Genomic DNA, 13,733 nt, shown 5'->3' with positions numbered 1-13,733 from the left:
AAAAACTGCTGCCTCTCTTTTTGCTCTGCTAGGGTTTGGAACCCTAGCGTCCTCGCGCCGCCTCTCAGGCGATCCGGCCCCGATTCCGACCTCAACTCAGGTAAGTTTCCTCTCCTTTGTTATTTCAAATGAAATGAAATAAAAAAAATAAAAGAAAATGAAAAAAATGTATAACGATAGACACTTTTAAAAGCAATAACCTTTTAAAAAAAACAAGTTTACTGCTTTTTATTCCCGATTCTCTCTATCAAAAGATCCCCCCTTTTTACAGAATAACACGGCTTTATATATAGCCCGGAACTGATTTCTTTACCCTATTATTTCTCTATTGGACTCTTTGAATCTGTTTTGCAGGTATTCGTGGAGATTACGGCGCGGGGAAGAGGCTCCGAAACGTGCGGCAACTAGAGAGTGCTGGAGGCGCTGAACAAACATGCGGCTAGGGTTTGGGGAATTTAGGATATTCGTTGGGCTAGGTTAATTTGATTTGGGCTGGGTTATTGGGCTTATTTATTTCTTTGGGTTTTATTATTTTTTAACAGGCCGGATAAAATTGGGCCCTACAATTAGGACAGCAAAATTTCTTTCTTTTTTTAAAACAAACAAATAAAACTAACTACATATATTTCTTGGTGTTATACTGTCAATAGAAGAAAGTGTTGGCACCTTTCTTGGAATCTCCTCAAATGTCTTCAATCATTGGTTTGTTGCCAATGCTGTTTTGGTCAAGCAGTCAACAATTTGATTGCATTCTCTAGGAAAATGGTGAATGACCCAAAATCTTGCGTTCACTAACAGGTGATGAATACGTCTAATGAGGGCAGAGTTCGAACTTATCAGAGAAAAATCTTGAACGACTTTGACCACCTCCACACTATTAGCAATCCTAGTGATTATAATTAATACCAAAATTATTTAAATGCTTGAATTAATGATATAATTAAATACCCTTTTCCAATTATGTTGCATAGAATACTAAAAATAAGATTATTTCTTTAAATTAGCATCAGTGTAATTAAATACTATAAGAATAAGACTTCTACTACTGGGTTTACGTATGAAATTGCAATACCTATTTTTCTTTTCTGAGAGTATAGAAGGCAAAAACCCTAAAAAGGAACTTTAATTGAGGAAGCAATTATTGTAAGTCAAAAAGGTTGCAAAGTGAACTTCCAATTATTTCCTAACATATATTTCTTTGTTGAAATCTTGTTGTCTTCTTGTCTTTGGTATTATTAAAACAAGCAACATTTCCTTCATCAACATTTATTTTCATCTACAATACGTCTAAATGCATGTATTGAGGTCAATCATAATTTAGTAAGTTGCTTCATCCCCCAACAAATGGGTTGTACTCAACGACTACACCAAAAGTGTAGACAAGACTCAAATTGATAAAATTAAAAAATTATGAAGTAATTTAATAACCTTCCAAATTTATGATTTATCTCTAATTCACCCCAACCTAGTGCAATAATGGTCTAATCCCTTCAAAAATTGCATTTTGATCCTAGCCTTCCAAAAAAAAAAAAAAGATGAAGTATTGTTTATCTTGTCCCTTCATAAATTACATTTTTAATCCCTCCCAAAAATTTATAATTTAATTCCAGCATCTAAAAGAAAATTTTCCTGACTTTAGAATCCATTGCAAGATATATACTCAATATCTCTCACAATTCGAAAATGAAAGATTTGAATTGATATCCTTTCATTGATTCCTCCTAAATTGCATTGATTTATCCTAAATTTTTCATTTTAATTGGAATTTGGTTATTCATCATATACAAGGATCCTCATTAAGCATCCATAGTTGAATGGTTAAATCGTCCAATTTATAATTGACGAATTATAAGTTCAATTCCTACTGGATGCACGCTAATAGGACCCTCTAGTAAGTCTACTGGAATTGGTTCTGTATAAATGAAATCTCATCATCTGCTCTTTCATACTCTAAATTTCTACAAAATGTCCCAAAGAACCTTTTATACAACTCTCTGCACCATCATGTAAACCGTCAACAACCACTAATATCAACCCCAATTGTATATCAAGTAGAAATTGAAGCTTCTTGATAAAAAGAAGAAGAAGAAGGGGGATACGTATTAAATTTATACATGAACTTTGGTCCAATGTACAATTTGATACATGAACTTTAATTTGATGTAATTATACACATGAATATATGATAAAATTATATTCGACCTCTCAAAATTTATAATTCAATGCTTATGTATGCAATATATCGTAAAATGATGTTATTCAATAATCTTGCTAGTGATTAGTGAAATTTTAATCAAATTAAAATTTCATGTATATAAAATTACATAAATTCAAAATTCATATATGGCATTATACATTACATCAAAATTCATATATAATTTCGATATTTATCCTAAAAAATAACTTGAATACATGGCTTATAAATCTCAATTTCAACTCAAAAAGGAGACAAAAGAAATTGAAATGTTTTTTTTTCCCTTTTCTTGCAAGTAACTCATTATGCTAGAACAAGATAAATGACAAAAAGTGTTTTGAAAATTAATCCCTATATACATACACACATGCATACATGCATATATATGCCTTTGAAAGGTAACAAACAAAATGGCAACATCAACATGAAAGCAATGTTTATGAGTTTTAGAGAAGAAGCTAATTCAGACCCCATAATTGAGGTACAGGCAACATATACGTAGATCCTTCTTTTGTCACATTTAATTTTGATTTGGCTTTTCCAAGTTAGATGGCCTCGTGACCTAACTTCTATAGCAAATTTGGTACATCCAAATTTTATGACTTCAGTAAAAATGTAACGATTGATATTTTTTGAGGCTAATTATTTTAAATATTTCAATTAATTAAATTTTATAATAAATAGTTTTTAAATTTTATTTCTTTGAAAGTTTTGTAATTTCTTTTATTTTTAAAAATTAAGTTGCCAAAGTTGAAATTATTTTTCCATTAAAAGTCAAAATCTGACATTTAAGAGGAGAAAGGGTATATATATATGTATATTATAATTTTGGTGGGGAGACGAAGAGAAAATGGGAACGAAATTAAATTATATATTTTATAAGAGTTAAAATATAATTTTATTGTTATATTGGTTTATATTTTTATAAATTTTGGAAGAGATAAATGTCAAAATTATACATGAATTTTGGTCTAATGTTCAATTTTATATATGAATTTTGATTTTGTGAAATTTTATATATGAAATTTTAATTTAATTCAATTTTCACAAATTATTAACACAATTATTGATATAGCATTATTTTTATATTTATATATTGCATATACATATAATTATATTTATCCAATATAAAAATAAACTGATGTATTTATTTCTTTTAATGTGTATAATTTCACCAAATCAAAATTCATGTATTAAATTGCATATTAAATCAAAATTTATGTATAATTTTAAGATTTATCCCTTTTAGAATGACTAAATCAAAAATTTTATCATTTTGGGACTATAGTTTTTCACCTTTAAATCTATGTAATATGTTTATCATGTCGATTTAAAATATATTTTTTAATAGGAATATATAGATAGACATACATCTAACTTTCTTCTGTAGAATTGCAGTTTCATTGTAATTTTGTAAGCACTGAATTGTTTGATAAGAGTACATTAATGTTATAAAAGTAAACACTAAGTACTTCTTAAAGAGTGAATAATCATTTAATATGTTCATGATTGGTATATCTCAATTGATCTTTTGCTTAGTCCTTTTTTTAATTATTCCTATAAGGTAATCTACAATCGAGTTTATTAAACTATTGATAAGTTTACGTTTTAGCTGTTAAACTTTAACAAGTTATAAAATGGTCATTAAATTATTTAAAGATATTCATTTTAGTTATTACACTGATAAAATTATTGTTGTACAATCTTCTCTGTTCATATTGCTTGCACCAATCAAAAGCTCTCAATCTATTTTTTTTTACAGTTCAATTTTTTTAATGAAACAACTTTGAATGTCACAACTCTGTGAATCAAAATCCAAATAGATTTTTTTTCCGATCTCTGGCACTAACCGTTATATTGACTTAGATCTAATGTATGTTCTTCTACTTGTCAATAGGTACTGGTCCACTATATCGATTATTGAATCGTCACTTAGAGCTCGTTAGCTGAACTTTTTTTTAAAAAAACTTAACAGTCCAGTAATTTAAATAAAAACTTTTGAAAGGTTCATCAACTTAAATGAAAACTTTCGAATAGTTCAGTGAGCCTATTGTAACTTTTTAAAGTCGAGTGACCAAAACATAAACTTACTTATAGTTTAGTGATGTGGTTTACCCATTCCTGTATTATTTTTTCAAGATGATGTTGTTTAATTATAGGGCTATGTACTGTTTGATATTTGAGTTTGGTTTTAATGTATAATTTGGTATTAAGATTTTTTTGGGTTCCAATTAAGTACTTATATTTGAATTCCGTAACAAAAATTAGTAGAGTTAAGCAAGAAAAACTGAAAACCAACGCAAATCGAAGTGTTTGGATGATTTATGGAATGCAAGTTAATAAACCATGGTTACTTAAAACCGACCTAAATTTTATTTTTATTTAATTTATAATTTCTATGATATAAAAAATATTTTATATTTAAAATAATGAAAATAACTTAAATGTTCTATATAAAAGTATTTTTTAAAAGATATGATATAAAAGTAAAATTTGAAACTTTGCCAATTAATATTCAAAAGCAAAAAGAAAAAAAAAAAAAGTAAAACTCATTTTCTCAAACATTTTCTCAAAATAAGTTTAAAATTTTAATATAAAAAATTGAGACCGAAATGAATTATGATGGACAACAATCCAAAAAGTTTGACCCAACCAAACCAATATAACCCCTAGGAATTAGTACTCAAATGGAATTATTTTTTTAGTAAACCACATCCAATGTCACTAACTATTAGTAAATTTACGAAGGGTTACTCAACTTCAAAAAGTTACAAAATGATCACCGAACTTTTCAAAAAATTTCATTTAATTCATTGAACTATTCGAAAGTTTTATTTATTTAAGTTACTAGACTATTTTTTTTTTTAAAGTCCAACTAACGAGCTTTAAATGACAATTCGACGATCAAGTATAGTAGAACAAATCCATCGACGAATAGAACAATATACCATAAACTCAAGTCAATTTGACGATCAATGTCGAAGATCAGAGAAGAAAACTGCTTGAATTTTGGTTCGCAGATTTGCGATATTCAAAAATGTTTCATGAAAAAAATTGAACTGTAAAAGAAAAGAGAAATGAGAGTTTTTGATTTATACAAGCAGTGCGAATAGAGATGACCATATAGATACAACATCGATTATAACAGTCTAATGACTCAAATGAAAAGTTTCGAATAATTCAATGATCATTTTATAACTTTTTAAAGTTGAGTGACTAAAATATAAATTTATTAATAAATTGAATAACCTTCAACGTAGGTTGGTATGGAAGTTGGAAAATTTTATGCCTAAGACCTATTGTACCTTCCAGAAAATAATTAATCTTCTACAGATCCCTAATTCCTTTGAAAACAGAATATACATATATATATATATATAGTAATTTTGGTAGGTCAATTCATAAACATTAATAAATTAAAATAAATTATTGATATGGTTAGGTGTCCTATTGATTGCGGACAGTTAGATAGATTGCTTAGATTTTTTTTTCGTAAATTATGTATTAATAAATTATTGATATGGTTAGGTGTCCTATTGATTGCTTAGATTTTTTTTTGTCGTAAATTATTTATTAATAAATTTATGATTTGATTATTCAATTTTAAAAAGTTATAAAATAGTTATTAAGTTATTCAAAAAAATTATTTAAACCATCGAGTTGTTCAAATCGTTGTTGTATGGCCTTTTTCTGTTTGTATTGTCTGCACCAATCGAAAGCTCTCGTTCCCTTTCTCTCTACGGTTCAATTTTATTTTTTATGAAACAACTTTGAATGCCATGAATTGCGAACTAAAATCCAAACAGTTTTTTCTCCGTCAAATCGACTTAGATATAAGGTATGTTATTCTACTCAATAGGTACTAATCCATCATACCGATCATCGAATCGTCGATCGGAGCTCAATAGCCGAACCATTTAAAGGAAAAACTTAACATTATAGTGAATTAAATAAAAAATTTGAAGAATTCAATGACCATTTTGCAACTGTTTAAAGTTGAGTGACCAAAACGTAAACTTACTAATAGTTTAGTGACCTCAAGTATAATTTATCCTAATTTTTATATTAAAATAAAATTCTTAATATTTAGTTATAAATTTCTAATGCAATTTCTATAGGAACTTTTTAACTTCAGCTATTTCAAAAATGGGCTCTATACGCCACTCCCAATGAATAATGCTAAACATTAGGCCCAAATTAAATTATTATCCAACTCAAACAAAAATCGGCTCAATATTAGAGGTTAGCAAAATCCGGTTATATCAGTTTAATCGATTTATTCAGTTAAGCCAGTGTCAGTTAAGTCGACTTTATTAATTTAGTTGATTATGATCTTGATTAAGTAGTTTTCGGTTATGAATTTTCAATATATTTATAATATACGATAAGTTGGTTAACCAACCGAATCGACAATGTTTAATCGGTTATTAAGTTAATTAAGTTTAAGTCGGTCATTCGATTCAACTAAGGTTGAAAGTTGTCAATTAAATTGGTTAAATTGGAAATTTAACTGAAAAAAATTGAATGTTTACCCCTAGCTAGAGGTGCTCATGGGCCGGGCCGGGCCGGGCCGGGTTCGGGACGGGCCCATAAAAAATTTTGGCCCGGGTCCTAGGCCCGGGCCCGGCCCGAAATATGGGCCTAAGATTTTGCCCAGGCCCGGCCCGGGAAAAAAATCATAAGCCCGGGCCCGACCCGGCCCATTTTTATTTTAAAAATTTTAAAAAATTAAAAAAAGTATTTTAAAAATATTTTAAAATTAAAAAAAGTATTTTAAAAATATTTTAAAATTAAAAAAATTAAAAAAGTATTTTAAAAATATTTTAAAATTTTAAAAAAAATTTAAAAAGTATGTAAAAAATATTTTAAAATTAAAAAAATATATTTATTAAATCGGGTTGGGCCGGGCCGGGCCCGGGCCAAAAAAGTGGTGCCCGAGGCCCGGCCCATTTTCTAAACGGGCCTCTTTTTTTTGCCCAAGCCCATATTTCGGGCCTATATTTTTACCCAAACCCTCCCATATTTTGGGCGGGCCGTCGGGTCGGGCCGGGCCGCCCGGCCCATGAGCACCTCTACCCGTAGCACGTGTTTAGAAAATTGTTGAAATTTGGGGTCAATACTTGATAATATGCTCATTTGTACAATGGTCTATCTAGTTCATTGTATTACATTCAATGGCAAAGTATGGTAAAAATACCATGTAGGCTCTTGTATTAGGTGTTAGATTACATTTTGCTTTCTCTACTAAAAAATGGGTAAATTAGTTCTTGTAGATTAGATTAAAGAGCAAATTGGTTATTTATGTTAAAAGTTTCATCTATTGTTAAAAACTGACATGGTTAACAAAGTAATCAAAAAGTGACATGTGGAATGCCACATGTATCTCATGCTGATGTATATAGATCAATTTTTAACAGTGGAAATGGATGAATTTTTTAATAGAATGACCAATTTACTATTTGGTCTAATGTATAAAGACTAATTTGCTAAAATTTTTAAGTAGAATTGACAAAATGCAATCTAACTCCAAGTACAAAGACTTTCGTGATACTTTTACCGACAAAGTAACGATGCATTAATAAACAAATTCACTGATATATATATATATATATATATATATATATATATATATATATATATATGTATCAATCTTTTAGAGTCTGCGGTTTAAGATTGAATTAACTCTTCATTGTATGGAAATGGAAGTATCTATCAATCTATGGTGCCTTCCAATCGAAGCAACTAAGCTATGCATGGTTGAATTTATGTTGAAAAAGTGAAGAAATTTGCAGTTTTATTCCTCCAATCTTTACTTCTTTACATACACAACAATTTGATGATCTAAAAGAAATCGAGCAGGAAATATAACAAAGAATCCTTTAAATGAAAATGTCACGAACCAAGACACGGGTGGACCATGACACGATAGCTTCTAACACCTCGGCAGATCTGCCGGAGGGTGAGGTAATGTCTCGAGCTCTCCTTCTCCATTTTCCACTATCAACACAGCACCTAAACCCCATGACTGGTGTATCTCTAAGTGGCAATGCATGAACCAAACCCCTAAATATGAGACAAAGATCGAATTAACATGTGATTAACATAAATATATAGTACTACTAATGTTAATGAAGTTGTTCAAAGTTGAGTATCGTACCTGGATTATCGGCAACGAATCGTATTGCGGCCCATCCACCTACTGGGACTCCAATGGTGTTCATATAAGGTGGATCGATCAAGTTAAAGTTTGCGGTCTGTGGATTATAGTTCCCGGTACCGTATCCAACTACGTAGAAACTATAGCCGTGGAGATGAATTGGGTGGTTCTCGGTGGTGACCGTGCTAGTGTCTTGGAAGATAAGTTGTACCTTGCTACCAAATTTAAGGACTTTGGTCCTTGTTCCATTAATGGCCTGTGTGTTATTAGGAGCATTGTTTGGTGCCCCATTGACAAAGTCGTAAAACCGAAGCGGTGCACCGGGGAAATCCACTGTGAACTGACCACCAATCTTCTTATAATAGGCTTCTAAAATCGAAACAGTAGGCATTACGAAGCTTATATTGTTCATTGAAGCTGCAAAAGTCCCATTGTTCATGCCTCGGCAGTCGTTACGTGGTGTCTTGGACCGACATTTGTTGACGTTTAATCCCACGGTGACAAACAATTCAGTATCGATCTCTTTAGGGACGTTAACAGGATTAAGGCTTCTAAGTCCGTCCATGACAGTCTTTGCAGCAAGATTATCGTTAAAACTCGGTAATTTAGCCGGTAACGATATGCTGTTCGGGACAGCACCTGAGTATTGGAAATAAGCAATGGCTGATATGTTTTGGAATGAAATATTTTGAGCAGACATGTAAGGTCCCATAGCCATGGAATACTTCCCAATCGGCTGATTAGCCGTAACAAGGACGTTCATGGTCTGCCCCGGTCCTAACATCACACGGTCCGTAGTGAATGGCTTGGTGTACTCAGCGTCGGCCTCCACGATCGTTAATTTATGATAAGCTATAGCAAAAAAATTCTCCATATTTAGTCCTGCATTGATTAGCCTCAACAAATATGTTTTCCCAGGTACAACATCAATCTTGTATACATCTGCAGATCAATAATTAATAACATTCATTACAAATGATCAAACAATAACGATACCGATATAAAAAAAATTTTAATTACCATTTCGAGAGCAGTTGTAGTTTGGTCCCGGGTGACTGTTAATAGTAAACGCATCAGCCGGTGGAGCAGCACCACCGCTCGCTAGAACTTCCCGTTCGAGTTGTACAACATCTCTCAACCAATACTCCCCTATCAAATTCCAAACATAAATATACCACATAACACTACAGGTATATCGGATTAAAAATGATAGCGTACCTAAGATCACGATATGTTCTTCGTAAGGATGTTCGAAAGGGTACGGTACTTCCGTCTTCGGATACACAACAATAGCACCATAAACAGTTGCTCTAAGCCAAGAAACATGTGCGTGCCAAAAAAAGGTCCCCTTTTGCTGCACCAACGTGAACTCGTATGTGAAACTCGCGCCAGCTTGAATAGGACATTGCGTAATATACGACGGACCGTCGAACCAGCACGATAACTTCTGCCTGACCCCATGCCTAAAAAAAAGAAAAACCAACAATGGTTAAAGATAACATAAAATTAGCACTAAATACTAACCATGGTCATAAAATAAAACATACCAGTGAATTGTGGCATTGTAAGGGGTCTCATTAGTGACCTTAACAATGATTCTATCATCTTCTTGAGCATAAACTATAGGTCCAGGGAACATTTTATTAATGGTGACAATCTCTTTGGTGTTACATAGTTTATTAACCTTCATGGTTTGAACTTTGAAATCATAGAACCTAGTTGAACCACCTGCAGGCCATTTATGTGCCATACAACAGTATGAAAACGACATGGTTAAGAACAAGACACTGAAACAGAGTAAGTTAGCCATTAAAGACATGAGTGTTGTAGTGAAGGTTAAGGAGAGGGAGCAAAATTTAAGCCATGGGAAAGCAAAAAACACAGATCAAAAAAGTAGATTGTATTTATGTTTTGTCAGCTTTCATGATTTCGACTAACGTGATAATAAGGTGTTGGGGGCGGGGAGGTGTGATTATTCAATGTGACCCTCAATGTTGGGAGGGATTTTTTTGTGTCTTCAAAACAGAAAAAATCAAAGTAGATTACGTTTTGTTTTTTTGGTTCAAAATCTGTCAAACAGTTGAATTATGTTGTTTGACTGAAAATATATTTCAAACCCCACATCAAACAGATACTTTCTTTGCTCTCTATTCACGTATGTTTTAACCCGATCCAACCGGTTGAATCAGAAATCGGTTTAAATATCAATCTTGAGAGAGACTTTGAACCGTGGACCGATATGAATCAATTAAACTGATAATTAAACTGAACTTTTTTGTTAATAATTTTTATTTTATTAATTGAACCAATAACATGACGGTTTGACCATCAGTTCAGTTTTAGAAACATTGTTTATCACCAAGGAGGATTATATCATCTAGGTTTCAGCCATGTAAGCTACACTGACCCGTATATATTTGGTTAAATTCTGGTTTTGATCTTTTTTTCCAACTAAAGTATCATTCATGTTTGTTTTGTGATTTATAAAGATTAATCCTTTTATGATTTGTGATTGTCCTTCCAACAATATCATCTACAGGGTTTAAACTTGAGTTCTTTCTAGATTCTAAATTGATCTTGAATTTTATAACATTCTAATTAAATCCTCAAAGTATCATTATTGTAGTTGCACTAATTAAGTCATTCTATCAACTTAATCATTAGCTTGAGTGTTAAGTGTAAGCATAAATCTTATGTGGAATATATATACAATCAACTCTCACTATAATGACCATTTATCTGTCCAGATTTTACCTGTTATAAAAAGTTGTCTATTGTACACCTATCGTTATAATGAGATAATCATTGTAAGCTTGCCATAGAATTTATATCGTGAATTTCACATGATTAATTATAAAGTTCATAAATCTAATAAGTTCAATTAATCAATGAGTTATCAAAATAAATTAATTTTTACGAGTTACTAAATTCAAGTAATCAATTTATAAGTTTATGATATTCCAAATTCATAGTAAAAATTTAATTAGGGAACTTAATAGTTTATGAAACCGACATCTTTAATTCCATTCATTGAAGATTATTTTCGTTTAATAAAATATAATTAATAGATTTCTTCACGTGAATTTTAATCATTTTATTGAAATAATATTTTAATTAAGATACTTTTCATTTAATAAATGATAATTAATAGAATTGCTTGTATGAAATAACTATAATATACTTAAAAATTTAGACAATATGTTGTTATGAATGTCTAATTTAATAAAGAATGTACTTTATAACCATGGATGTTGCTAATATAGCGAAATGCTATTATAGCGGTGATTGTTATAGAGAGGTTAATTGTATTTAGAACACGTGGATTAAATTGTAAACAACGGTATACATATATTACATATACATCTTAAATCTGACGCTATTGACATGAATTTATTATTTTTAACACATCAAATCTTAATTATTCATGCAACACAAATAAATACCTTCATCAATGTTTTATGTGTTTTAATGTATATATAATGAGTAAAAAAGGGAGTGTCCAAGTATCCCAAGAACTCACAATGTAATTAGTGATCATATGGTTAAGGTTATGGCGACAAGATTTACTGAGGTCTAAGTATTTGAAGATCCATCTTATCCAGTACAAACAAATTATATTAGCATTACACGAGTTAATATGTTATCTTAATGGTGTCGCGTAAACTTGGAAAAAAAGGGAGGGTCCACCCTTACACTTGAGGAGGTCAATGTCCAATAGATGAATGAGAAATGGATGGGTTTAATTTGTAGTGCTTTTCATAGACAACTGCCTTTTTTTTTTTGCTCAATCATAAGCACTGTTGGGTTGAAACACTCCCTTCCTATACCACCTTTTACAGAGATAGCTATGAACAATAAGGGCCACTCTGCAAATATATCTAAAATCCCAATTGATTTAACTCTTCTTTTTATGCATCTCTTTCAGTATATTAGTAAAACCATCTTTTGTTTTAACTTAAATTTGATTTTTCTTTCAACGGGTTTAATTATATTATGACCCATCATTTTCACCTTCCATGAATGGAACCTAATTGTTGAACCAAAAAATTTATTTTCATCATTTGATCTCTCATCTTATATTTTTAATTTTTGTGAAATTTGAAAAGTTTCATTAATCTCACAAAATTTTAATTAGACCCCAATTTTTTAAAAAATTTATTAAACTCCTATAATTTTCCAGAATTTTACTAAGGCCCATAGTTCCAAACTCTGCAATATAATGTGTGTATATATATATATATATAAAGATCACTAAGAATCATGATTTCACCAATATAAGATAACATCAGCCTAACAAATTGGTCACCACATTTAGGTGAAGACAAAAAACCACTTATCACATTATAAATTTAAAATTGATAATAAACACATTCTCACACGGTCTTCAAATTTCAGTTAAAATTGAATTAACTAATTGAATCAATCTAATTTGGTTAACTGATCTAGTTCGGTCAGAGGTCGGTTAAAAGTTTTTTGAAATTTCAGTTAACGGTTAATTCGATTTAAAATCGGGTAATTAACCGAACTTTATAAATAATATTATATATTATATGTATTAGGCTATTACTAATTCGGATAATTCAATCAAATGAACATTATCAATTTTTTTATATGTTTTATATTTGTTTTAACAAAAAAAAAGCAAAACATATAAATTTTGGTTAATTCGATTAACCGACCGAATTAACCGAAATATTTCGGTTCAGTTAACGGTTAAAAAATTAGAAAATTCGGTCAATTCAATTAATACTAGTTCGGTTCAATTAACCGTTTGAACACCCCTAGTTATAGTCACTCGCAATACCAAAAAAACAGAATTATATACAAAAAAAACAGAATTATATTAAGCATTAACCTAAAATTAATAAGTTAATAAGTATATATATATATATAACACAATAGGCAGATAAAACATTTTTTCTAACACAAAACAATGAGAGAGTAGTGCTGAGAGGTTTCAATGAAACAAAAAAAGAACCAAGGGTATGTTGGAAGGGTAAAATAAGATGATTATGTCGCATGGATATAGCACAAAGCAAGGGCTGCATGCATGCATGCATGCAGACATGCATGATGTTGTAACTTCAATGTCACGCTACCTGCCCATGCGTGTGTGATTCTGTCCCTTGGCACCTTTGGTTCTAAAGTTTCTGGTTTTTTTTTCAACTGTTCCTTTTCTTGCTTTTTCTTAACTCAAACCCCAAAGGGTCAACTCAGCTCTGACTGCTGCTTTTTCAAGCTTTTTCTTTTTTCTCCATAGGATTTATATTATTTAATCTTGTTAATGGAGCATTTATGCTCGGTTTTAGTTTATGGTTTTTATCTCTTGATTCCGAATAGAATTTAAAGTGGTTTATAGAGTTTGATGGGAGCGTTTAATCC

General features: G+C 30.8%; 1 protein-coding gene across 1 annotated transcript; it reads right to left on the bottom strand.

Moving 5' to 3' along the window:
* Positions 1-7,956: 7,956 nt before the first annotated feature.
* On the bottom strand, positions 7,957-10,183 carry LOC105763917 (laccase-6). Its single transcript, XM_012582324.2, has 5 exons — positions 9,899-10,183; positions 9,570-9,814; positions 9,372-9,500; positions 8,352-9,293; positions 7,957-8,257 (listed from the first exon to the last, which is right to left on the bottom strand). Exons 1-5 carry the CDS (start codon positions 10,168-10,170, stop codon positions 8,127-8,129), a joined length of 1,719 nt encoding a protein of 572 aa, XP_012437778.1. The 5' UTR covers positions 10,171-10,183; the 3' UTR covers positions 7,957-8,126.
* Between the last annotated feature and the right edge of the window lie 3,550 nt (positions 10,184-13,733).

This window comes from Gossypium raimondii, chromosome 12 (genome assembly GCF_025698545.1).
Source record: "Gossypium raimondii isolate GPD5lz chromosome 12, ASM2569854v1, whole genome shotgun sequence".
NCBI classification, from domain to species: domain Eukaryota; kingdom Viridiplantae; phylum Streptophyta; class Magnoliopsida; order Malvales; family Malvaceae; genus Gossypium; species Gossypium raimondii.
Note: the sequence above shows the minus strand (reverse complement) of the source record. Positions and strands in the feature narration are given on the sequence as shown.